Source organism: Stegastes partitus, unplaced genomic scaffold, assembly GCF_000690725.1.
Source record: "Stegastes partitus isolate 25-593 unplaced genomic scaffold, Stegastes_partitus-1.0.2 Scaffold202, whole genome shotgun sequence".
In the NCBI taxonomy this organism is placed as follows: Eukaryota; Metazoa; Chordata; class Actinopteri; family Pomacentridae; genus Stegastes; species Stegastes partitus.
This window is the reverse complement of record NW_007577933.1, coordinates 1-27,654: the sequence shown is the minus strand read 5'-3', so window position 1 is coordinate 27,654 and position 27,654 is coordinate 1. Positions and strand designations below refer to the sequence as shown.

Sequence of the window (27,654 nt, the reverse complement as noted above, 5' to 3'; positions counted from 1 at the left end):
CCTGAAACTTTACGCACGTGCTCCAAGTCTCAGCCAGAGCGGGTTTCCACCACGGCCTACACGCACGCCGCCACGACTCGCCACGAAACAGGAAGTGGCTCGTAACTAGGCCGCACGGGCTCCGATCTGCCCCAAACTCCACATGCTGGCTCAGAGTTCCGCTCGCAACACCCCGACGTGCGCGAAGGCCAACAAGCGTAGGGCGAGGACCCGTCCATCGCCGCTTGCGGCTTTAATTATTATTGTTACTAATGTTGTGTTCGTGTTGGGTTGTTACTAGAAAAACAATTTCACTGAGGTACCCTACCAAAGGGATCAATAAAGTTCTATCTAATCTAATCTAATCTAATCTAATCCAATCTAATCTAATATGAAGTCTCTTTGAAAACCAGTGATTCATGCAGTTATAATATAACTCACCTCTTCCCAGTTGGGCCGGATGATGGTGTTACAGGGGTCCTTAATGCAGCAGGAGATTGGAACATTCCCCCTCCAGTCTGATTCGCCATGAACTCCACAGCACCTGAACTGTACAAAAAGAAGGCATATAAATCAGAGTTCTTATTAACCAAAACTAAAGTTTCTATTAAACAAAACAATGTGTTAACATAAGAAATTAAAAAGCTTATACATGAAGCTGTTTTGTAATGAATGAAACAATAGTTAGCACATTAAATGTCTTCAAAAAAACATTTTCTGTCATTACCAAGAAACCCTTTATTGTCTTTCAAAGAAACTGTGTTGAATGTTCTATGCTTTAATTAACGCATTTTAAAATAATATATACTTATACATTTGTGAGTTTTCTTCAGTCTAAGCCAATAAACATGTTTCTGTGATGTAAGAATATTAGAAGCTATTTAGCATTTAACAGAGGAACGGGAAATCAGGGCGAAGCCCAAAACAGCTGCTGAAGGAAACGTTAATAAATTGCTTTATTAACGTTTCCTTCAGCAGTTTGCGCAAGTAGTTTATCATTTACCAGGTGCTGAACAGCATCAAAGTCATCCTTAATGGTCTGATTGCCTTCTGGACCGGAATTTCTGTAGATCTCCAAGCTTCGCATCAGATCTCTCTCAAAGTACGTGTCAATCTGCACAACAGAAATACAGACAGCTGAAATACCCTGCAGCCTAGTGGACGGTAAATGCAGGGGCCTTTAGTTTAATGTGCTGATAGCAGTATGTGCAAAGCTGGTAGTCATTAGATCATGATTCTTATCATAGTTTGACCTGGTTTACCTGGAAAATTAAAGTCTGGAAAATGATGTTGATGAAGCTGTTTGAGGTGAAAATGATCAAAATTTGTGTTGCATTATGTCAACCAATTTGGACTTTGTTAGTCCATTTAATGTCTATTAAAATCATAGATCATTCCCATACATGTGGCGCAGTAGGGATGTCTTTCATCCTCTCGTAGACCAGGTGGCATGCTATCATCCATCTTGATCACTGATCAACAGACAGCTACACTGAGATTGTTGGCAACCTCTTGTGGTCATGTAAATAAGTGCATGTAAAGTTTCAAGTCCATCACCCTGGAAATGTACAAAATGGAAATCTGGTCAGTGGAGCGACATTCTGTATGTTACCCCAAATCATGAGTCTTTGGTAAACCTGACTAAGTAGTTTTGGCGCCTAAACTTTACCAGTCATCATCTAATAATGCAAATAAATAAGCGACAAACAAGTGAAACAAGTCAAAATGAAAGTCTAAACAAGACATCAATGAAACTATAGTAATGTTACAAGTAGTGACTCAGCTCTAGCCTTCTGGGTGAAAGTTCGCTGACTCCCACCAACAACCCTCCAGCATCCAAATGAAGATTTTTGTTCCTCTTTGTAAGTACGAAATGGCAGCTCCATTAAATGAGACGTTAATAGCGTACTGAGCCACCTAAAAAGTGGAGGACGTTCCCACTGGCCTACATGTATAGGAATGATCTGTGATGACAATGGCCATTAAATATCCTGAAAACATCCAAACCAGGCAGAGATGTTGGTTGCTTTTATATTTCTGAATAAACAGCTTCATCTGATAAAGATGTCTCCAGGCGCATGGCTTATTTATGATTTCTATATATGAAAAGCCACTTCAGTCATCATCCATATTTACAAACTCATTGTGTTATAAAGGTCTTTTTTTTTTTTTTTTTGCATTTTCACATGTCAGTTATCACAATAGTGCTGCTGTGTTTGTGTGACAGTTATAGTGTTGCTTATCATTCATTCTGAACCCAAGACTAAAATAAGGTAAAGCAAAAACTGTAGCAGAACATTTTACACAAGTCAAGCACCAATTACATGTTTATCCATATCAAATACTGTTCAAGCAATTGATTGCATCACATCATAGTGTTGTTGGATCACATGTCGGCCTTTGACACATTGGATCATGGTATTCTCTCTGACAGGCAGCAACAGTAACCTGCTTTATCTGTTTCTACTCTTAGCTGGTTTATATAACAGATGTCAGACAGTTTTCTCTGATGGCTGGTAATTCTATGTAGGAGGCTGCGGTCTACTTCTGATGGATTTGTTCTTGGCCCTATTTTATTCTCTATTGATATGTCACTGCTGGCCGTTTAAATGTATTGCTTCAATATAAGATAGATTTGTTTAAAAGCTGACAAACAGCTGCTCTTGTCTGTCGAACCATCACAACTTAGGAAACTGTACAGTTTAAAGGTCCCAATGGTTCTCAAAACCTCCATTTAGAAGAGGAAACAGGTTCCTATCATCGGCCCTGAGAGCGCTCTCTTAGGACTTTATCCCCAAATATAAAGCAATACATCAGCTGCTAAATATTTCAAAGATCAGGCGTATTATAGCTTTCAAAAATGCTGAGAAATGAATCAATGCTTTTCTAACCATACGACTTCACAGTTGTAACACATTATGATCATGTGTCAGCTGCTGTAAGTTGCAGGCTGTTCAGAAAGCTGCAGCCCATCTTCTAACAAGAAGAAAGTATGGCGAGAACACTTTTCCCTGCCAGCAGAAGTTAGAGTTTAATATATCATTTTCAGTTGCTACTTATCAGGCTCTATATAGAGAAGCCATGTGGGTTTAAATGACCCAACAGTAAATACAAGCAGAGCTGAAACAAGCAGTCGTTTGATAGAAAACAACAACTACTGTGATCATCATTTTTCATGTAAAAATAAAAAAAAATATTTCATAGGCCCAATTTCTCAAATGTGGTAATTTTCCATTTAAATGTTTTAATTATTCACTTTTTGCGCTGATCAAACAATCAGCATTTTGTCCCAGAATAAAACGTAATTGTAATCATGACTTTACATTTTTCTGATGATACTTACATACTTTTCCTATTGTAAAATACACTTCTACCATTTTTAATCGTTGCAAAGCTTTTATTTGTGGTACTGGGATCCGAGTTTCTCCTCCACCACTGAGATTTGTCCTTTTACCTTGTTTTTTAAAAAAACTGTTCTGCCGTTTTAATAAAATAGATTTTTTTGTCTTTACGTATATTTTATTTCTGTCTCCATGTTTTTACATTTTCAGTCTGAAACACTTTCTGTTTTAAAAGGTGCCATAGAAACACAACAAAACACTATCTTACTGCATTGTTTTATATAGATTCATACAAAGAAGGAAGTTTACATGAATCAAACACAAAACATACACAAGCTTGGAAAAATTCTGATCATGATTCCTTTCATGAAACTGATATATTCATTAATATGGGAACCTATAAACAGCGTTGTGGCAGGTGTAAACATATAATCTTTGGTACCTCTCTGCTGTAAACCAGGAACACACAGGCCATGGCCAGCTCCACCAGCATCAGGATGAACAGCAGGACAAAAAACTGCAACAAGCGCAAGTTGAATTCAAACATGAGAACATTTCAGTCAGTGAGACGCTTTAGTATTTCAGACTTGCGTGTAGTAAAACTAAACTGGAAGCTCATAAAAAGAACAGTGAAGCTAACGTTTATGGAATAATTCAGAAAACATCAGAGAAATCATGCTCCACACTCACACTGATGAGCATGCAGCGGTTCTCCCTCATGCCTCCCAGCACGCCCACATAACACACACAGGTGACGATGGTTCCAGTGACGATCAGGGTGTTGGACGGGTAGACGGGCCAGAAGGTGGTGACGAGAGACTCGAACTTGGAGTGCACCATCTGGAACTCCCCAAAGGCCACCACGAAGGCACCACACAGCTCCAACACAGCAGGGACAAGAGACACTGCACGTTATTATTCTGAATAATTACAATAATAATAATGATGTAATAACCTGAGATTAGATAAATGTCTGGATTATTTTCTTTCATGTTTAAAACTGTAATCTGACTAGAGGACATGTAAGGTTTTGTTTGTTTGTTTGTTTTTAGGAATTTAAAGTGATTAACATGTCAAATTAGGGAAACAACTACCCATTTTCAGGAAATAACAGTACATTTACTCAAGTACTGAACTTGAATTTCTGAGATGAATGTAATTATTCTCCATTACTCAAAAAAAACATTAACAAGCTTATGCAATGCTTTGTCAGAAATGGTGCACTATCGCCCCCTTGTGGTACAACAAGATTATATCAAGTGCAAATACCAAATACCAGCAAATACCAAATTCACATAAGTTTCCACCACACAGGTTGGTAAGCTAGTTGCATGCAATACACCCAAATCCTGGCTTTAGAAATTTGTCAAAAGTTAAACAGCGGTAGTTAAATAGGCCTCTAGAATTTTAACCCTGATCATTCAGATTGCTGCTCAGCTTTTAGGACTTGTCTCACCTCATCTTTCTACTCACAAGTCAGGTCAGCATATATTGGATAAACAAATTAAACGATTTTATATAAAGTACTCCAAGCTGATGAGAGCCTTTCAGGACAAAGCGAGAGATAATACCATCTGCTTCTCATTATCAAGAAGATGCCATGAGAGGAGACATTAAGGGAGGGGGACACGGATATATTTATATACAAAGCCTTTAAACTGTATCAGTTTCAACTGCATTGGCAACTATATAAAAAAAACTAGCATTCCTCTCAGAACTTCTCAGTGTCATTTTTACGGTCAAATCACACATTATTTCATGAAAATGAACACAAAATAGTGTAGCCTTTTCATCTTTCTGACCATATTAAACCTTACATTGTTGCCAAGTTTATTTCAGACGGCACCAGAACCCTCTCCCACTCCCTGCAGCAGCTACAACAGTAAAATGCTGCTTACACATTGATGCATCAGCATAAACAAGATAATAATGCAAAAAGCTACATTTTTCAGAATGAGTACTTTTACCTTTGATACTTTGAGTACATTTTGCTGATAGCACAGCAGGACTTTAATGCCAAACTTTAACTTGTAATGGACTAGTCTTAGAGTATAGTATTGGTATTTCTACTTAAGCTAGGATCTGATATCCATACCACATCCATATCCATACCAAGTTTAACACACATTGCCCCCCAACATTTATTTCTGGTAGCGAAGAATGCAGTCATTTCAATCTGGACTCAATCTGATTTCACTCTATTGAACAGACAAAAACAAACTGAGCTGTTGTTTCCAGGGTATTTGGTGACTATTGGGTGAAAACTGGTCCACAGGCAGTAAAAAAAATCATGCCAGAGAAAAATTTAAAATGCCAGAAACTCCCTGTGGGCAAGTCCAGATAAGAAAAGTTTTGTATGGATTAACAATATATTTGCAAAAACACTAACTGGTTGAACTGCCTTGAGTGGTTTCCTGCACATGCCTACTGGGTAGAGTTATCCAACATAGTGTTGGTGCTACAGTTCAAAACCTGGTTTATTTATCCTCCTGTATCTAAAGGTTGTAACAGGTGTGTGTTGTAACTGTGTGTGGTTTGAGTGTGCTTGGCAGTTGTGTGGTTCTCTCAGCACCTACCCAGCAGAGGAAGTGGAGCGCCACCACCAGAGACTTCAGGCAGTTCACACAGGAGCGATTCATCCTCCCTGATAGTCTCCGTCTGTAAGATCTGCAGGAGTTCATAGGTTTGAGTCATGTTTATTACTTTTTTTTTTTTTTTTTTTAGATCAGTTTGACATGTCCTTAAATACGTATGAGGGAAAAACCAGTGAAGCTGCTGCTCTTGTTTACAGGACACCACTGTTTGATGTGGCAACACTGAGCCATGAGCCACAATAGACACCTGTGTATCCAGCCTGCTGTTAATCATTATTAAGTGCTCTTATCTCCAGATCAACCATTTGTTACAAGTTTTCGCCTAAATAGCCAAGAATGTGCTTTGGGAAAGCAGCTTATAGCAAAGCTTTCCTTTTTCACAGTCACACATTTCTTCAGGTAACATCAAGTGTTCTACTTTTCAAAGTTTCTCTTTCTGGATACACTTAATATCAAAATTTGAAGTTTGAGGGTGCTGTTTAAAAAAAACAACAACATAAAGCTAAACACTGCTTTTATTCTGAATTTACTTAGTTTTTTATGCTGCTTCTTGTGCTTTCATCATATATAAAAAAAAATTACAATCACTGAGAAATTCAGTGTACTCAAGGGGAAGACCCAATAAATGATGATATGACTGATTAAATATTAAATATCCGCAGACATACCTTAACTACACTGTATCCAGCAGTATCCCAGTGACAGATGCCGTGAGCAGTACGTTGGTGTTGTTCCCAACATTCCCAGGGTTCACTGATGACAGACAGGTATGAGGAGAAAGAGAAAATACAGAGGGAGGAGGAAAGGCAGCTGAGGCCTCTGTCTACCAACCCTATAGCTACATGATTACCAGCAAAGAGGAGGGGCATCCACACCCACTGGTGCTCAGAGTGGAGAAGAGCTGCAGAAAGAGAGGTCAGGTTTCGGATAGTTCCAGGAAATTATTTGAATTTACAGTTTCCTCCAGGTTATGTTTACGGCAGAGCGGAATTTGAATTTGAAATCTGAACATGACAATGAGACAAAAGATAGATAGATATAGACGATGCACATGAAAAACACCTGCAGCTCTTGACAGAAATTACTCAGAGCTGTGAAATCTAGAGAGTAAAAGCATCATTATCCAGTTTGTAGAGGATTTGATCAGCAGGATAATGTTGCATTCTTTTTCGCAGCAGGACTCTAAAGACTGGACTGAAGACAAGCCAGAAAGGCTATGGAGCAAAGTTTTATGGACAAATGGGCCCAAAATGAACCTTTACCACAGATCCAGCTCCTCAGTGGGACATAGAGCAGAGCAGGTATGTCTGATGATGATGGAACAAATGCTGCAGCAGCATGAATTCAGAAGCACACACGCATTCTGCCTGAATAGAATATGGAGAAAGCTATCTCTCCAACCTGATTGGCCGGACCTCTATGGCTCATCCACAGAGCAGTGAGCACACACACACTGCACATAGACTCATCAGTCAAAGGTCTCAGACTGACCCGTCAGTCAGCAGATTTAAACACCACTGAGTGTTTTACCTGCTCAAAAGAAGACTGACGAAAGGAAGCATTAGCAGGATCTTGGCTAGACCACATAAACTTTTTTAGATTTTTTAATCTAATTACAAAACACAGACCTCAGGACACCAATCCAACCACCTTTATTTCTGAAGGAAGTGAATTCTTGATAAACATCGACTCGCCATCATAGTTTGCTCTTTGAAAACCAGGCACCCGAACAGACATCTTAATCTGACAGTCAGCTCAGATTTTAGGACACACACATACAGAAACGGATGGAACAAGAGGTCTTATTCAATTCAGAATAAACCTGTAAAAAACCAATCCAGACCTTGTGCATAAATAGATTTTCACAAAAGAAGGGCACCAGCCCACCTGTGCACTGAACTGACCTGAGATAGACAGATCCATGGAAGAACAGTCAAACAAGCCTGAACCATTTGTTTATATGGTTCAAATACCAAAAAAATAAATAAAAAAAAGATGGACAAGTCATCACTAAAAAGAACGTTTCCCTGCTGTGGATTGTTTGTTTTAGTTATATATTAACATTCCCCTGTTCTTAAATCAAGACATTTGCCAATAATAGAAGCTGAAGAAGAAATGATTGAAAGTATACCATGATCAGGTTTACAGAACTGTTTCTGGACAGCAGGCACGTCTGAGTAATAAGAACAGAATCAGAGTTTAAATTGTGAAGAAAAGAAAGAGAATGGGTAAGCCTTCATTCATCAATTAACAGTGCATCTTCACTTCATCTTCGTAATCCCTCCATCAATCTGCCCTAACCCTAGTCCAGTCTTCAGCTGGCAAAACACACATGAGCTGCTGATCATTTGAGGATTAATTTTGAGTACTTGTTTTTGTGTTTTGTTGTTTTTTAGTGTTGTTATTCTAATATCATTATTGTCAGTAATACATGCGACAATGTAGCGTCACAGTGAACTTGTTTGTGCTCTTTCTGCTTCCATTTCAGTCATTTCATCTTAAAGTAACAGACCTCCTAAGTAAATATTTTCAGAGACTTTTTTCAGTGAGTTAATAATCACAATCGTAATTCCAACGGAACTCTCATTTAGAAAAATAAAACAAAAAATGACCACATGAGGAAAGTCACCATAGAAACTTTTATTGAAAAACAACCAACATCTGCTCTTCACTCACACTTTGTTCAGACAAGGGTTTGGATTTTTAGCATAACTGGCTGAACATTATTATTCCATAATCACCTACAGGGCTGATTGCTACAGTGACGGCTCATGTTAAATTTATTGATGAGGACAAATGTCTTGACACGCAGTAAAGACTACAGATAATCTACATAAACGATTAGAAGAACAGTAAAACTTTTAGAAGGACGACGATGTTGGACTCAGGTTTTGCTGGTGAAGTAACTCTAAGCAAAACCATAAACAGGTTCAAACTATAGACAACTACTGATTGATATGGCTTTAAAAGCTAGGAGAACTACAATGGAGCGTTCAAGAATACACAATGCAACAACCAAATGAAACTCTGTCCAATGTTCCCACAAAAGTTTTGAAACCTGAACAATTTTCAGATTTCTAGCATTTTTCATTCATTTATTTATTTTTTTAAAACACATTTGTATAGATTTAGTAAAGATTCCAAGTTTTGTGTTGGAGTTTGAGTTATTCTAAACTTTGACACCTTCAAATATGTCACTGTTACAAAGGTTTTTTTTTTACTTCACTGAAAGTAAAACTTTTAGGGAACGGCCTTGAAAAACTGCATTATACAATTAAAAAAAACACTGGTGTTGTTTTAATATTAGGGACTATGATTAAACACTTAGAGTTTTATTGTGTACTCTTGATGCTTCACACAGATCAAACTTGACATAAGCTTTTCCTCAGTATTTCTTTTTCACAAACCTGGTCTAAGTTTTAATAAAAATACAAAATGTCACACAGGAGAAGCCTTTAAGTCAGAAAACAGAGAAGTGGTGATCTGACTTTTAGCTTGAAACATCTGTCTATTCTCACCTGGTTTGCTTTTCGGTGAGGTATTCATAATAATCATACAACTAAACCAAGAATAATAACTATTCGCATACAAGCACGACAACACACACAGCTGAAGTGGACTTACAGGTCACTCTGTTGGGGTGCTGAGTTTACAGCTACTGCTATTCTTGTTACAAGGTAAAAGGGAAACTCCACTGATTTTACTCATCAAAGTGTGTTCTCAGGTGTTGGGAACATGCAAACAAAGCTGTACATAGCCTTTAGTATCAGCCTGACAAATATCAGTTACTTGAGTCAGTTATGTTTGATCAGTACAAGTTTAAAAGAAATCTGGGGCAGTTGAGTTAGTCAGCTTACCAGAACTCTGTAGGTCACTCCAGTTCTCATCTGAGGCTAGAGGACACGTTAGCACTGTGGGTAGTGTAGGCAGCAGGTTAAAAGGAGAAGATTTTCAATTCTGTTTCATTGATTTTCATAATTTAAAACCTAACAATTATAATACAGGAGTACAATGTTAAATCATTAGCATAACCTTTTTGAATCATAAGAATGTTTTCTTTCAATTAAATCCATGAATGTACCTTTGCAGAGGTGAAACCCACCAGTTTACGTGGAATTCCTCTTTATTGACTGCAGGCCTTTATTTCCATTAGCAACATTTTTCCACGTCACATTAGGAAAAGCGCAGGTGTAAATGATTAAGTGAACAAATCAGTTCCATGTAGCTGCTTCAGTTTCAGGGTCCTGAAATTGTCATGACCTACTGGAGTGCCTGAACAGAAGACAGCCACTGTTGTTGCTGTGATGACAAATGTCTGCTGTGAAAAAGGCTAATATGAATAACTTCTCCGTGTCCAGTGGATGCGGCTGATGGATGATTCAGAGGTGGAGCTTCTCGAAGCAGTCTGTTCATTACCTGTATTATATAAAGTTGTTTTAAATGTCTATTTATAAGGCTGACATTTACCACTTTTTGTGACTTTAGTCAGCAGTCTGTCACATCTTTATCAAAAAACATGGAAGTTTGCAGTGTTCCTTCTCATTCTTCAGGCAAACATTGTTTTGCTGCATTCGTAAAGAAGTAAAGATGTCCCTAAAATGCAAGATTATGATGGAGCTTGACATGGCTGCATCCGCTGGACACCGGCAGTAAGGCACCGACTTACATGATGGCGTCAGTCCTATGACAGGTTAAATAACTAAACAGTACACATTCATATTCACATACTCCAACTCACATTTCACTACATAATCCTGTTTATGGCTATTTAGTTCACAGTGCGGGCTAGAGCAAAAGTCGAAAGCACAAATGAATTAGTTGATGAAATGTAAAAATGTTTCTACTGACGGGGGTCTGGTGAAACAACAAAAAGCTGTTTCTAAAACGATACCTGGTGCACAATGGTGACTGAATGCTTTTGGATAAACTTTCATGTGGGTTTATCATAAATCAGAACTGTTGGTAGCTTCAGAACGTTAATGAAGCCAAATACTTGTGATGCCAACTAGAAAATAAAAGATTGAACATCAAATAAGAGCTTGTCTTTATTGGTCCTAGCTAGGCACTTTAAGCAGCACTGGTAACTCGAATCTTTATTTGAATGTTTAACATCGAGCTCAATGTTTCATCAATTGTGTACATTTACAATCAGCTAACATAAATTCACGTGATATGTAAAGCTGATGTAAGTGCTTTGCCTGACTTATAAGAGGCTCTCAGATTCATGGGAGCTCAGTACAGTTTGACTTTTTTCAGTGCAGCAAGAAGTCTACAACAATCCACAGGTTGATTGGTCTTCACAGCAGCTACAAGTTAGATTAAAGTGGAGGTAAGAGGGAACGACACACTGCACTCCTCTCTGCAGACCACAGCCAGTTCCCAGAGGAATGAGCTGGCAGACGCAATGAAAGTTCTTTCCAAGAAGATCACTGGAGCTACGGTGAAATGTAATCTATAGCATCTTTGTGTTCAGCTATCTGATGGACTTCTAAGTGAAACTGAATAAGAGGACTGAGACTGGATTGCTAAAAAAAAGTGGGCAGGGCTTCACAAATAGCTGAAGAGAAATACAAGGTGTAATCAAAAAGTTGTGGGACTGTTAGTGCACCTTTACGAAACGTGGATGATCCAACATCCTGTTTACCTGGACATAGCATGGTAATTACATACATAGTTTTTGGCCACAACAACACAAGACCCGCCATATTTCTAGATTTGGGTTCCTGTGACTTCTCTTTCTTTCCCAAAAATGAAATTCAAATTGAACGGTTGCTATTTTGACATTTTAAGAGATTCAGCTTTTATTGCAGATTGTGCCTGACATTGTGACATAACGACACGAGGGAGCATTACAAGCGCTGAGAGGAGTTCATCGCTGCACCAATAGACTACTTTGGCAGCAAATTTTAAGTAATGTATGATTTTTTTCTTTCTACAGGCACAGTCCCTGAACTTTTTGATCACTGCTCACGTGGAACTAGAGGAGCTGCAGTGGACTAACATTAGCTGTAGCCTCCACACATCAACTCATCTGTACTGTTAGGACACCAACTAGAAAGATCACCCACATCCTTCATTTTCACAGGTTTACCAGGTGAAAAGCAAACACGTGCCTACTACTACGCTCCTGCTCTACTAGCTAACAGTAAGCATACAATGGGTGAGTTAGCTAGTAACCCCAAATCACGTGTGATCCCATATGTAACAGCCTGAGTGCAAGACAAGTCATCAAAAATATAGATTTGTTTTGCTTTACAAGAAGAGAATATTGATGTAAACATCCTAAAATTAGTTTAGGCCACATAATTAGAATCTAACAAGATGAATGAAGAAGATATGGCTACAGCATTAGGCGTCGCTGTTAGCTATCCCCTAACTAGTTCATTTTAATTATCATCTTCTTGCATACATTTTTTTTTTTATCACATTGCTAGCTTCTCTTACTGTTGTCTCAATACATGAACGCTTGAACCCTGCCCGCCCATCAGGAGCTGCCTCAGCAGTCCCATCCACTTGGAGCTGGATCTGGTCTGCAGAAATCCTGTAATGTGTCGTCAGTAAACGCCACACAGCATCTGATTTTGCTACCGATTCTGGAATTTGTCTCTCTTCCTGTTGGTGGAAGAGTGTCTCACTTAGTGCAGTGCAGAAGGGACATCGTAGTTCCACTGTGCTTTAAATTGAGATGAGCAAATTTTAGTACAAAAAAAAAAAATAAAATCACAAGAGCAGCTTTATCTCATCTACCTTCCAGAACACTTCAAAAAGAATATTTTACAGCTGGCTCGTCTTTTCTCATCATCTCAGCTGTTTATGTTTTCTTGGCTCATGAGGTTGTTGTTTGTTAAGTTCATTTGACTTGTATTGTTCAGTAAAGCTATGGCAGTCTTTGCATTGTTGTCATGTATGTCAATTAGGAAACACACATTCTGAAAACCTAAGTGGATCAACTGCTCTCTGATCAATAGAAGCGCTTGCGTTTGTTTTCCTTCCAGCGGCCGTAAACCATCAGCCCTACCACTCCGAGCACACCCAGGCCCAGGATGGAGAAGAGGAAGGTGAAGAAGAATTGGACGCCGCTCATTCCTTCCTCCTCGACTTTCACTGCAAAGTAAAAAGATGACTCAAATCAGGCATATACTTCAAGTTTCCGTCCAATGACTTTATTAAGAGTGATTTCCTTTACACCAAATTTGTGAAAAGTTTTCTCTGTTGCTTGCCTAAACAAACATTAGGTAATGCTACGCCAAGTAGGCGGCTGTGGCTCATGTGGTAGAGTGGTTGTCCTCGAATTGCAAGGTTGGTGGTTTGATCCCCTGCCCCTCTACAGTCGAAGTGTCCTTGGGCAAGACACCAAACCCAAAGTTGCTCCCAATGGCAGGCAAGCACCTTGCATGGCAGCTCTGTCGCCTTTGGTGTATGAGTGTGTGTGTGAATGGGTGAATGAGAAACACATTGTAAAGAGCTTGGAGTACCGCTAAGGTAGAAAATCGATATATAAGTGCAGACCATTTACCATTTACTATTTAATGGCACACCGAGTCTTAATGTTGAGAACCATAAACTGTCTATCTTGAGTTAAAGTAGCTCTTTGTGGATTTCACACAGTAAATTCAGTTTCTGCCAACACTAATCAGCCTGAGAAACTGTTGTTTAAAGTTTTCTTGAGCTTGTGCTAAAGTATAGGTTTTTAAAAAAATGATAACGTCAATGTACAAAAACATAAAAGACTCTTTCGAACATCTGTCATCACAGTGCCCTTAAGCAGGCGGTATTTAATCCTTATTTGTACTAACACAAAACCAGTTTCATTACAGAGTAAAATACAAATTTAAGTGTATAGTTAGTCCAAAAGTTTCAGAGAAAAACATGTTCAAGAGGCCAAATGAAAAATTCATGACAGCATTACTGCACAGAGTGAACTTGCAAATATGCATGAAAAGTTGAAAAACTATTTGTGTGTGCTTGTTAATGTGTGCATGAATCTGCAAATGTGTGCTTAGATTTGCAAATGTACTGAGGATTGTAAATGTTGAATAAGTGTGAATAAGATCTATGCATGTGTAAAAGCACATACAAACATATTTGCACTGTAAAACTAAATGCAAATACTCTTAAAGTAAGGGTTTAGTTGCAAGTGATTTTTGCTGCACTTCTCCTGTGCCTGAGATCTGCAAATATGTGTGGCAGATTGTAGTTTTTTTTGGTCTTGACTCACAACATGCTCACACTTCACTAGGTGTAGCATGAGCAGGATGTTGGCAGAGCAGCAGCAGCCCTGCTGTTAAGTCTGTGGCTTCACAGGATGTGTTCAGGCACAAGATTCAGCTGTAGGTCTCCAGTTGCTAGGGATGTTACAGTAACTGAAATCTGGCATTATATGAAATTCTACAATTCTCTAAAGAAATTAAATTGTCAACATCAACTCAAACAAGGTTTCAAACAATAAAAAGACATAGCTGTTATTGAAACCAGTGTTGTGCCAAAAAATAAAATAAATAGTCAAAGTGTAAGACATTAACACTGCAAAAAAACTGTAGAGTTTTATCTGCCATCTACTCACGTGTTAGGGTCTGTGAGGACTCCTACACTGCAGCCCAAGATGTGTCCGAGTGGACAAGTTGCACAGCAGCTACACTACAAGGACAATTGTATGTGCAGAATACGTAGATATGGAATTATATAGGCCTACTAGAGAAATACCAACTATACATCCTTAGTGTCTGCAGTGACAAGCTGTTTATATAAAATAATATGTGAAACTACTTATGTGTCTGTATAGTTTATGGTTCTAATGTAAGATTTACACCTGCATTGTTTTCTATGATAGGAGCATATTTTAATTGTCAGTACAACAGATGAACATATTCACGTCATTGTCGGAAGCCAAAAATATGATTAGAATTATCATTTGTTCAATGTAGCTGCTCCAGTACTGCAGTAACTATTAAGAATGAATGTAGCATTTTTTTCTTCTTCAGAATTTCCATCAGTACCTCCTTACCTGCAGCCACACTTTCATCATCAGACGTGTCTGAGTCAGAATCTCTCCTTCCTCCACCAGGCTCCTCCTCTCTCTCCTCATTTAGTTTTTTGTTTTTTAAATAATCAGCGATAGATCACTTCTTCTTTGGAACACAGAAACAAACAGAAGTGTTTTTCATGCACCAGGCGCCAGCAGGGAGAGACTGACTGTACCAGTTAAGAAGAAAAAGCTGATAAACTGAAGCCATTTGATTGTTGCCTTCTTGTTTTTTTGAAACCAGACATAACAAGTGAGGGCGGATTAGACTGGGACACCTGACGACACATTAGGCATGCTGATATGGTCAATCACAAGGATGCCACGCCCTAAAACATACCTATTACCAACATGGGACCATAATTTACAAAGTGAACATCATGCTGTATTGGAGGAGACTTGAAACTTGAGGTTGATAAACAGATAAAGGCAGAAGTAGGGTTATTTTCTCATAGACTTCTATACAGTCAAACTTCTTTTTGCAACCAGAGGAGATGTCTCCTGGTGGCTGTCAGAAAAAATGCAGGTTCAAGTCATTTCTGCATTTGTTTTACTTCTCACACCTGGAAGCCACATCCAATTTTTATAATCTATGGTCCCAAGGTTGGAAATTATATGTGACACTCCTATATAATAAGTTGCTAGAGTAATGAGGATTAGTATGATCATGACCATTCAAAAGAGCTGATGACTTTAGAGTCAACAGAGTGAGATGACCGTGCTGCATCTACCTTGAAACTGTTCCATGTTGTCAACTCTGGGGACAGTGACCTCCTCCTCCTCTTCCTCCTCTGGAGTCCTCTCTACATCCAGCTGGTACAACTTCATGGAGATGATGTCATGGTTATCTAGACGAACAAGTCAGTAATTAACATTTTAAGAATGAAATGATGATTACACAAATCCTCCTAAACCCACTCCGTCCTCTGGTGTTTGCTGTAATTGCTTTGGTTGTTGTACTTGTAACCTAATTTCCCTAAAGATGTCATTTCAATTTAATTTCACCCTGATTTGACTGAGCAGTGGTCAAGAATGATACTTATGAGATTTTGTACCTGACAGGTCTCCAGTGGCGGAGGAGGCACCTAAGAAGTAGCCTGTAGGTAGCCGCAGTCCTGTGATGTCGGCGCAGTCTCTCCATTCCTGTTTACCATCTACATCAACCACGAGCTGAGGGGCAGAGGAAGAGGCAGTATGAGTCGCTGATGAAGGACAAACCAACGTTAGGAGTTGTCTGCTTTAATTGTTGGTTTTTATTTCATAGAATTTATTTTGGATCAGTCAAAGGAAACCTTATAACATAAAAAAAAAATTAAAAAATTTACATGTAATACCATCGTCTTAGATTTTGAATCCAGCCTCATTTTATAACAAGACTATACAGCATTTAAAGATAACATGTTTAGTGTACTGTATCACTTGGAGTGTCGTACCGTCAGTCTATTTTTGGTGTATCTGAGAAGGAAAAAAGTGTCGTGAACTGAATTGCGTGCCAAAGCCGTGCATCCTCCAAGCTCAGTGGGCCGTCCATCACGGTCATGGTCATACGACAGGGTCCCATTTCCCAGCATCATTGATATGTAAGGAAAAGTCCTCTGTGAGAAAGGTAGGAGAGTCGAGTCAAACATAAAGCACCGTTATCCACTGGGCCGCTATTACACACCGTTACTCTGTTATTTTAGTCCACAGTGACGTCAGACTTCACTGATGAATCACCACAGATACATGTAATGACATGACATGGGATGATGTGACAAACATGTTAACATGATGAGGGGATGTTCGGCAGGTCTCATGTAATAAACAGCGGTTTCTCATGCTACCTGAGTTCCAGCTTGTGTCTTCTGCACATTCAAAGGGATGGCAGAAAGAGAAACACGGCAAACATTTGAGAGCAATGTAATTTATGTAAATGAAGTGGCTCCTTAAAACTATTGGCCTTACGCTGTCTGGCACAGAATCAGTTTTGGCTGGCCTGCTACAGTTGTCCTCAAATGCATTCATACCCTCCCATTAATGAAGGAAAAAAACAGCTGTCACTGAAATAAGTTGAAATAGAAAAAAATAATAATAAATAAAAAAAATTATGAAAATCATGGCATTGCTTTTGAATTGTGGTTCAACAGAAATATTAAAAAACAACAAAAAACAAAAAACAAGCAAACAAACATGATAGGACCCGTAAACTAATATTTTGTTGAACAACCCTTTGAGGCAATCACTGCAATCAAGTGTTTTCTGTAACTCTCAATCAGACTTCTGCACCTGTTGACAGGTAGTTTGATTTTGGCCCACTGCTCATCAGCAAAGTGCTCTAACTTGTACAGAACAGTTTTTTTTGTTTGTTTGTTTTTTCCCTTATTCTTTTCAACACAATTCAAAAGCAATGTCTTATTGCAGTAAATCATAATTCAGCAAATGTTTACTTATTACTTTTTTCAGTTTCTAGTTATTTGAGTAACTATTGTGAATTTTGCCTTTTCTTTAATGGAAGGGTATGAATACATTTGAGGACGACTGTATATGTCACACACCATCACTTCAGTGCAGACAAACAATTCTGCTGGTGTTAGAAAATTATTTCGGGAGGGAATATTCACTTTTGACATGGTAATTAACCTCAATAAACCTAAACACACCAGTCTGCATTAAAACACGTTTGAAACAGAAGCTACCAGCTGGCACTCACATCGTGGGTCTTGTCAGCGTTAGGGTAAGTGTCCACAAATATTCCAAGTCCAGTGAACTGGTTCATGTTGCCAAACACAGGACCTGCAAACAAACAGTGAGGCAAAGCAGGTGTTTGTCACAAACCATGCAGTCAAGGAACAAACTTTAACCCCATTCAGACAGTACTAATGTGTTAAAGTTATTTTTAGTCCTATCATAGTAAACTGGATAGGTTTTGGGTTTTGGACTGCTGTTTAGACAAAGCAAGCTGCTTAAATATGTTAGTTTAAGCTCTGTGAAAAAGTATTGGGATTTGTTTATCCATCCATCCATTTGCTTCTGTTTATCCAGGGTCAGGTAGGCAGCAGATAAGGCAACGCTTTCCAGCTCTCCAAGGGGGATCCTGAGGCGTTCCTGGGCTAGGTGATATTGTATATAATCCGTCCAGCGGGTTCTGAGTCTACCCTATGGTCTCCTCCCAGGCAGACATGCTCAGAAAACCTCCAAAGGCATCTGAATCAGATGTCCAAACCATCTCAACTGGCTCCTTTCAACGTGAATGAGCAGTGGCTTTGAGCTTCTTCTGGTCATCCAAGCTTCTCACCCTCTAAGGCTGAGTCCTGCCACCCTACGGAGGAAGCTCATTTCGGCAGCCCGTACAGATGATCTCATTCTTTCCATCACTACCCACAGCTCATGATCATAGGTACATAGATGGACTTCCACTTCCGACTCAGCTCCCTCCGCACCACAATGGTCCGGTACAATGCCCACATTACTGCTGATGGTGCAACAAGATTCACGTTTTCCTTAAATTATTATTTTTTTTCAAGTTTCAGCGTTGTGCACTTCACTGATCAAACTCCGTATAATAACTGAGACAACAGTTTTTCAGTGTTAAAGTGTCACTGGACTTGGCATAAATTACAGCAGGACTAGTGAGTTTGTCAAAAACAGTCATGGGGTTGTAATTGTTACCAGGGACAGGGGTTAAAATGACAAACATAAGACCTTAAACATATGACAGGAATGAAATCAATGAACCATGCAGGCAATACCACTCCAACTCATACGCAAAAATTATCTAGTGAAATGAAACTTTAGAGACAGCAACTGATCTTGCAGATACAGACAAGGGGCCTTGTTTCTTACTGCTGTCACACGTAGACGAAGAAAACACAAAACCTGTTTTTTAGGAGGAGGAGTTAAAGCTGGGACGTTACACATGCTACTACAACCTGATATCTCAAGTCAGTTCGTACAGGATGTACAAATGAGATGAGATGATGTCATCTGACTCTGAGGCAGAAGATTACTATTATTAGTATTATTATTAACCTACCATTCACCATACGTTCTTTGGTTAACCAGATGGCCAGTCCATCCCCATTTAAGTTTTTCTTTCCCTGGCCATGGATTTTAAAATGTACCTTGAGCTCCCAGTCCTTCAAGAGGAGAGGCTAGAAAGCAACAGAAATGAAGACAAGCAGGTTACTCTTATGCTACACTTTGTGTAGTATGCATACAACACAGCTGAGTAATATACTAATGTTTTAAAAAAGTTGAAATATATTTAAAATGGCGTGTATTATGGTCATAAAATGCCTTCGTAACATCTCTTTTCACATCAAAGCAATAATAAGTAGTCCTTTTAATGTGAACTTTCTAACAGTTTCTGAATGTGTGAAAATGACGCAAGACATCAGACGATAAGGTGTGGTTTGTCAGATAATGATGCAATGTAATGGATCCTGCTGATTGTTGCAGGTGACTTACGATTCGACTCCACACGGCTCCCTGCCTGCTCTGTAGATCTGGAGTCAGCCTCACATAGTCGGGTGTGACCATGGCAGTGCCCATCAGATCCCACTGTGAAGAACTAGAGAAACCCAGCCCTGCAAAACAGCATTAATGCACATCAACTACCACATTCACATCAGTATTTCCAGTAAGTGTTAAAGCTTAGGAAAAATAACAACAACAAAAAAAGCTTCCTCCACCTATTCTGTCTCAGTGGACCAACACAGCACACTAATCTAAAAAAAAAAAATAAATAAAAATCCACAATTTTATTTTATTTCTTTTTCACAAGAATCCCTGTCGGGAATACAAAAGTTTTATCCTGTCCTACTGGGGTGTTGTCAAAAAGGGATAGCCAGACAAAAACTGATAATCTCTGCATCATTTTACCTGCTCTGTGCCCAAGATTATAACCAATCAATTTATTTTTTCTCGCTATAATACCAGCAGGACATTTTAGGAGAAGGCTCAGCTCAACTCATATAACGCAGTTTTCCATTCGTCAAAAAGTGTATGGAGTCACTATTTGACTGGAAAGCTATTAATGCATCACAGTGACTTGATTGCATCCATGAGGGTTATATTTTAAACACTATGAGCCACAGGACAATTGCAAGAGACAGTTTCTTTATTTTGCATAAAAATCCATGTTTATCATGTCAACTACAGTCTAATTTCCAGGTGTAAATACAGATATAAAACACATACAGCATAAACTTCAGGAACAATTCTATAATTCTGCCTGTAATAATAAGTGCCATGCCTGATTACACTGTAAATGGCAAACATTTCTTTGGTCCCAATTACTTGGTTACAAGAAATGTTAAAATTTAACACAACGTACCATTGCTGTTACCACAGATATAAAGTTATATGTAGGTTATAATTGTATGAGCCAGATAAAAGCAGCTTCAAATGTATACAAACAGTTCAATACAGCCACTCGTTGGCACAACACCAACAAACGTCAGCAACCAAATTCCAAGTACAAACATTTACTTGAACAAGATATTATTGCACTGAATTTGGCATTTGAGCAATCACCATGTATCTACACAGTTGTCCTCAAATGTATTCATATCCTTCCATTAAAGAAAAGGCAAAACTCACGACAGTCACTCAAATAACTAGAAACTGAAAATAATAATATTAATTTAAAAAATGGCAAATTATATTTTAGTGAAAAAAGACGTTGCTTTTGAATTGTGGTTGAAAAGAATATTAAAAAACAAAAACTGTCCCAGACAAGTTAGAGCACTTTGCTGATGAGCAGTGGACCAAACTACCTGTCAACAGGTGCAGAAGTCTGATTGAGAGTTACAGAAAACACTTGATTGCAGTGATTGGCTCAAAGGGTTGTTTAACAACATATTAGTCTATGGGTCCCGTCATGCTTGTTTGCTTGTGTTGTTTTTTTTGTTTGTTTTTTATATACATTTCAGTTAAACCATGATTCAAAAGCAATGTCATGATGTTCATTAATTTTTTATTTATTATTACTTTTGTCAGTTTCAACTTATTTCAGTGACAGCTGTTTTTTTCCTTCTTTAATGGGAGGGTATGAATACATTTGAGGACAACTGTACACTTAATTGTTTCCATCACCTTGAAGGTGGTCAAGTTTTCTGTGATTAATACTTATCGGTGTATTTGATGTATGAGAAGAATGAAACCAACACTTTCATTGCAGGGCTGACATGTATTTAACACATTAAGCTCCTCATGACAGCTGCTCTTGTTAGAGCTTTGTGGTCACTAAGAAGATACTTAATCCTCAGATCTTCATTAGAAAGCAACTGGACTTCTCTTTAGGTTCTTGAAAACATTTAACCTCCATTTAAGAGGCTGAAGTTTCAGGTATATATTTTCATCCCAAAACCCATGGCTCATGGACGACCAGTGACTTAGATCACTCGAGGTGTGGATGGTTGTGAAACTGCCAAGTCAGGGGTGACTCATAATGTTAATGGTGGTGAAACTTTCTGCGTAGAGACCTCAAAACTGCGTAACAAGTGTTTGATAATTGCGATGGTGGAGTCCCTTTTCCGTTTTAAGATGGTTATTTAGGGTGAACATGGATGACTTCTTTCACTCCTCTCTCAAATCTTTTGTTTTTTCTGTCCAGAATGTGAACACTGCTGTCCTCAAAGGAGTGCCCCTTATCTTTAAGATGCAGGTGAACTGCTGAGTTTAGTCCTGTACCATGGGCTTGTAAAGGTGTAGTTTTGTTTCCTTTCTATATATATATATATATATATATATATATATATATACGTATATATGAAGAGAAGTTCAGCTGCTTTTTACTGGAGATTACTGGATTACCATGACTGACAATCTACACAGACATGTAAAAAACTGAGATGGTTAACGTTAGCTGTAAGCTATCTTTAACAGCACTGTTGAATACAGTTGGTTGTGGGCTAACACCTGCTACCTTTCCTCGTATTTTAACATTAGCAGAGATTTATAACCACAACTGCCTGAGAGGAACAAAGTTCCTGTTAGTTAATCATTATCCTTAACAGCTAATGCAGCATTAGCTGTCCGACAACTGGGCTAAATTGAGCATATGCTAATTTCCGGTGTGAATTGCTGTTGCGGGTCGGTATTAACTTGTATTGCAGTTTGACTGTTTACTGACACAGCGGTGAGATCGCCTCTGACTGGTGACAGTGAACTTACCTCGGTACGGCTTCACCAGAGAATATTCCCGCTTCAGAAACTCCTCCATAAAGTCCGTGTCGTCTGCCAGCGACTGGCTCGTCAAAATACAAACGGCAACAAAGAGACATGTTATCTGACGGATGTTTTTCAAGTGAAACATTGGACATAAAACACATAAACTCCTAAACCCAGTAAGATCTGGTTTAGTGACAGCGGCCACCATCTTTACACTCCCCCTTCAAACGGTCATGTGGTTTCAGGCGGACAAGAAAAAATAAAACGACGGTCTTCTTCTTATTATTGTTTGAGGTTTAGTGGCGGAAAGGAAACAACTAATTTGCGCATTACCGCCATCAATCGGTGGGAGTATGAATCGGCGGGTCCGTATTTATAACATTCGTTAAATGTACCTACTATCCACCATTAAATTAGTCACCTTAGACACGAAAATATAATTTAATAATATTGATTTCTTTAGTTCTTTAGTGGAATTCTATTGTTATTATAATACTTATTATAATAATAATTAGGGTCCGAGGACCCCTACTTGCAAAGCAAACAGGGGTCCTTGCCCCTATTGTTCCCGCTTCGTTTCTTTCTTCTTATTAGGGTCCGAGGACCCTATTGTTCCCGCTTCGTTTCTTTCTTCTTATTAGGGTCCGAGGACCCTATTGTTCCTGCTTCGTTTCTTTTTCTTTCTTTCTTCTTATTATTATTTCCCTGACCAACGCGAAACCCTTAATTTGACCCCCTAAACATGCTCAAAAACTCACCAAAATTGGCACGCACATCCGAATCGGCGAAAAATTTGATAAAATGAAAAAAAAGACCAAAATGCTCTCTAGCGCCACCTAGTTACAGAAAAACACACTAAAATGGCCCTAGCGCCCAGTAGGAATGTCGCACAGAGATCAAACCAACACCAAAACGTTTGTCTCAATGAGACCCACAAATCTTGTGCTGACACCCCTGACCTATCTCAAACAGGAAGTCCACAATTTGCCTTTCAAAGTAAAAAAATGAGCGAANACAGACAACCAAGCACACTCACATTCACACCTACAGACAATTTAAAATCACCAATTAACCTCAACATGTTTTTGGACCTTGTCACAAGGTCCTTGTGGGAGGAAGGCGGAGAACACGGAGAGAACCCACGCTGCATGAGGAGAACATGCAAACTCCACACAGAAAGATCCCGGTGCTCTTCGGCGACCTTCTTGCTGCGAGGCAACTGTGCTACCAACTGCGGCACCTTGCAGCCTATTATTATTATTATTATTATTTTTAGGGTCTGAGCACTACATTGCGTAGGACCCTATTGGAACTACTATGTCATTATTTCTTTGTCACAAAGAAACACGTTTTTCAGGTCCTAAACATACTCGAAAACTCACAAAACTTGGCACACACATCAGACCCCACGACCCCGACGTGCGCCACGTCTGACACGCGTGGATGTTTTCCCAGCTGGAGATCAGCTCCGGCTGTTTTATTCATTTCTTCTGTTTGTTATGTTGGCATGTTCCAGGATGGCCAACCGATTCCGAAGACTAAAACTGGCAATGGACGCTCTGATGGTGATCATTCGCATTTTCTGCATCACCGTCTTCGGCTTAGGGATCGTTGGGGTGGCGGTAAGCTGACACACACACATATGCAAACACACACACACACACACACACACACACAGACAGTCTGTGAGGGTTCAGTCTGGCATGGATCAGAAAATGCAACACAGGTTTAGATGAGAAGAAAAGAGGAATTTATTCAAGGCTGCGGGGAAGCAGGGGACACCAGGAAGCACGTGAGGGACGCCGAGTGAGGGAGGGAATTCCAGGGTAGGTCTCCAAGAGGGAGGCAGGCTTTATCCAGCACTGATTACTGATGAGCCTCAGGTGTGGAGGAGAGTGAGTGAGACCTCTCCCCTTCAAAAACCCCACCCAGCCTGAGAACACACTTGCAGCCACCAGAAACAACAAGCACATACACTAACTAAAGTCTCACACTAAAAGCACAAAAACTCGGATCACCACACAGTCCCTCTCTTTTTATCTCACAAAAATGCTGTAGTTCTTCAAAGAGAAATTCTACCACTGTGTGGGCGACGACCTAAGAAACATCACCAACAAGACTGAGTGTCTGGCAGCTAACTACAGCTGGGTGTGGAAGCAGTACAACTTTGACCACCTCCTTCAGGTAAGGGCCAACACACCAGTCTTATACTATTATTCTGTTGTATGAGAAAGGAAAAGAATGTCGGATCATTAATCCAAAATACTATCAAATAGGAACCTCATCTTTGAAAACCATGATTATTTCTTTATTTGTTTCCCTCTCAGGCTTTGATTTCCGTGTTTGCGATGTACACCAGGGATGGCTGGGCAACCATCCCGCGTGGTGTACTGGATGCTGTAGGAATAGACCAACTGTCAAGAACTCACTGATGACAGGCAGGTGGACACAAATGCTCGACACAGATAGGGTTCAAGCAAAAAGGCAGGTTTAATGACAAACTGGGTTCGGTACACGGGAAGTCAGTCAGGCAGGCAGAGGTATCCAGAAATCGAGAGGCAAAAAGGCAAGGTCATAAAAACAGAAACGAGGTCGCAAACAAACAGACTATGACTTGATTTGGAAACACTGGTACGAGGACTGTGAAGTGCAACAAACTGGCAAGGAGACAGTGAGACACCCAGGGTAATATACACGAGGTAATGAGGGGAGATGGGAAACAGGTGTGGGGAGGTAATCAGGGAACAGGTGAGACAAGACAGGTGCAGGAAGTAAACTGAGCAGAAACAACTGGTGAAGTGATTTCAAAATAAAACAGGAAAGACAAGACATAAAATGTGCATACAAAACAGAAACTTGACAGACATGACACCAACAGGTATTTTTGCTGTTTTTTTGCTGCCTGTTGTAGATTTTTATTTTGTTGTTCAGTGTGATGGGTTACATAGCTCAATCTGCAAATTATTTTTCTGAAGGTACAGGTTCCATCTGAAAAAGTATAAAAATATGACATAAATATGATCCGTAGTTAAATCTGTCGTAAATTACAAACACTTATATAACTATGTAATTTTCTGGTAGTTTCTCGACTCAGTATGAACAAGTCCTCCGAGCCGCTCAGCTGTTAAAGTCAGAATTGAATTAAGGAGGACCTTATAACATTTTCATAACACTTCCAACATGAATTGAGTCTGATTTTCATGCCGACACATTACTGGGAGGGCTGCTGCACACACACACGTGATTATGTAGAGACATAATAAGTGCATGAGAGACAGCAGTGTATTAGATCTGTCTTTTATTTTTTATTCCTCACACACAAGCATTAAAAAATACAATCATGTGTCCTCTCTTGTGTATCCTTTTTTAGCCTGTGCAGCACTGCGTGCAGATGCTTCTTTATTTCATCTCTTTCATGACTATGAACGTTTGCCTTTTGGCTGAGTTCATTGGTATAATATTGGGGACCTTCCGACAGTGTTTGCAGGAGCAAAGATAAGAGCTATGGAGTTGAGGGAAGAAGCATTACAAGATCAGCACACGGGTAAGGAGAGTGGAGAGGCTAGTTTTTGTGAAAAAGAAAGGCTAGTTAAGCCATGGAAACAGCGACTGATTACCAAGGCATGGGCTATGCTGGCCAGGTGCTTGTATAAAGAATGGGTTTGTGTAAGCTGGTTTTTTTTTTTGTTTTTTTTGCTGAAAACAGTTATCTGCTGCAGCCGGAAATTAGGCTGAGAGACTTTAATCCAACCAGTTTTACTGGTTAGTTTTACTCTGCAGTAACAAAAGCAATAGTTGCAGCCCTGAATCATCTCTATTAGTTTTAGCCTGAAGCTCATTTAAACAGCAAAAATCCAAATCACAAATCCATCCATTATCTATACACCATTTAAACCTCACTAGGGTCGCGGTGGGGCTGGAGTCTATCCCATCTGACTCAGGGTGAAGGCAGGGGACACCCTGGACAGGTCACCAGTCTATCACAGTGTTACACTTAGAGACAGACAACCAAGCACACTCACATTCACACCTATGGACAATTTAGAATCACCAATTAACCTCAACAAGATCCCGACCTTCTTGCTGCGAGGCAGCAGTGCTAACCAACTGCACCACCTTGCAGCCTGTATAAATAAATATATAATGTAAATAAATAATGTAAAAGCAAGACTTATCTTTTGCAGCTTGTGATCCTTTTTACCACTGTAACAGAAGAATATTTTAATATTTCAGAACAAACCTACTAACAATTATCTCCCCCTAGGAGGAGAACAACCTGTCAGCCACTGAACAGGCCTTGCTGGGAGCCGGACACACTTAGCTCTAGCCACGTCACTGGAATGACTTTCAGTGATTTCAATTTTGTACATAGTTGGTATGTTATTGTGTCAATAAGTTATGACACCACTTACAACACATTTGTTATTTTCATTTGTAATTCATTCTAGATGTATTTTCTTGCTTTCTACTTGTTTATAGTACATCCTGTCAATTTCACTTCGATCTTGTAAATATGATTTAATAAATGAAAAAAAAAACATGATGTACACAAAAAAATACCACTTTGACTTCTTTGCTCATCATTTAGCTGCTTTACTGTAAGTATGTGATAAAAACTGAATGTAATGCCGTATAACACCACAGGATCCATATGGTAGGGGTTGAGGACTGTATCTGGAAAGACATGTTGCTGCAGCATTTTTGAAATGTTGGTTTTTAATGTTGCACCACAAATTCCATGCACCTTTTGATAATTTGAATCAAACAACTTCTTATATACATCTGAAGAAAAAAAAATGTTCACCTGAAGTCCCAAAGGACAATAATACAGCACCCTAATTATACAGGTCAGTACATCCACTGCAGAGAGACACACCATTTTATTACTGTTACCATTTGTATCTAGTGTCTCAGGACACACTGACACTCATAAAGACAGACACGTCTTTGCAGGGAGTTAAGTGAACAATCTGATAACTGACACCATCACCAAACTGTCACTGACATTATCACACTGACATCACCACTGATTATGGCTTGTGTTTTAATTTTTAGGCTGTCTGATGCATTATATTTTTTCTTCTACGTGATTAAATCCGTTCATGTAGTAATACCACTGCTGCAAAAAAAAAAAAAAAAAAAGCTTTTAAGGAGCAAAACTGAAACGGAAAAACTCTTGGTATTAATCTACAAACCCTTTCCAAAAAATTAGAATATCATGGAAAAGTTGTTTAATTTCCATAATTCCATTCAAAAAGTTAAACTTCCACAGATTATAGATTCAGGGTCCACAATTTAAATGATTTCAAGTATTTATTTGTTTATTTTTACATAATTTGGGCTTCCAGCTCAAAAAACCCACGAAAACAGGAATTCAAAAAATTGTGTGTGAAAGTGTCAAGGATATAGTTTGGGCCCAAATTATTCACAGCCATGCCAAAGTTTGTTATGTACTGAAAAAAGTAGAAAATACTCGAAATACCGCAAACAAGTGACAAAAGACAGCAAGATCTTGAATTAGATATGTTAATAATACATTTTAACCTTTTCTATGTATATTTTTAGG

General features: G+C 39.0%; 2 protein-coding genes across 2 annotated transcripts in view; both read right to left on the bottom strand.

Annotated features, from left to right (window-relative positions):
- Positions 1-6,650, bottom strand: part of LOC103356460 (leukocyte surface antigen CD53-like) — a 15,163-nt gene extending 8,513 nt beyond the window's left edge. Inside the window, exons 1-6 of the mRNA XM_008280604.1 lie at positions 6,583-6,650; positions 5,897-5,987; positions 4,011-4,199; positions 3,763-3,837; positions 983-1,093; positions 421-528 (exon numbers count right to left, since the gene is read on the bottom strand). Coding sequence (XP_008278826.1) covers positions 421-528; positions 983-1,093; positions 3,763-3,837; positions 4,011-4,199; positions 5,897-5,959 — 546 coding nt within the window. The 5' untranslated portion in view covers positions 5,960-5,987; positions 6,583-6,650. The remainder of the gene's footprint in view (positions 1-420; positions 529-982; positions 1,094-3,762; positions 3,838-4,010; positions 4,200-5,896; positions 5,988-6,582) is intronic.
- Positions 6,651-8,534: 1,884 nt separating this feature from the next.
- On the bottom strand, positions 8,535-22,311 carry lman2lb (lectin, mannose-binding 2-like b). Its single transcript, XM_008280603.1, has 8 exons — positions 22,092-22,311; positions 19,383-19,501; positions 18,949-19,066; positions 17,626-17,708; positions 16,370-16,531; positions 15,992-16,106; positions 15,668-15,784; positions 8,535-13,018 (listed from the first exon to the last, which is right to left on the bottom strand). Exons 1-8 carry the CDS (start codon positions 22,294-22,296, stop codon positions 12,876-12,878), a joined length of 1,062 nt encoding a protein of 353 aa, XP_008278825.1. The 5' UTR covers positions 22,297-22,311; the 3' UTR covers positions 8,535-12,875.
- Between the last annotated feature and the right edge of the window lie 5,343 nt (positions 22,312-27,654).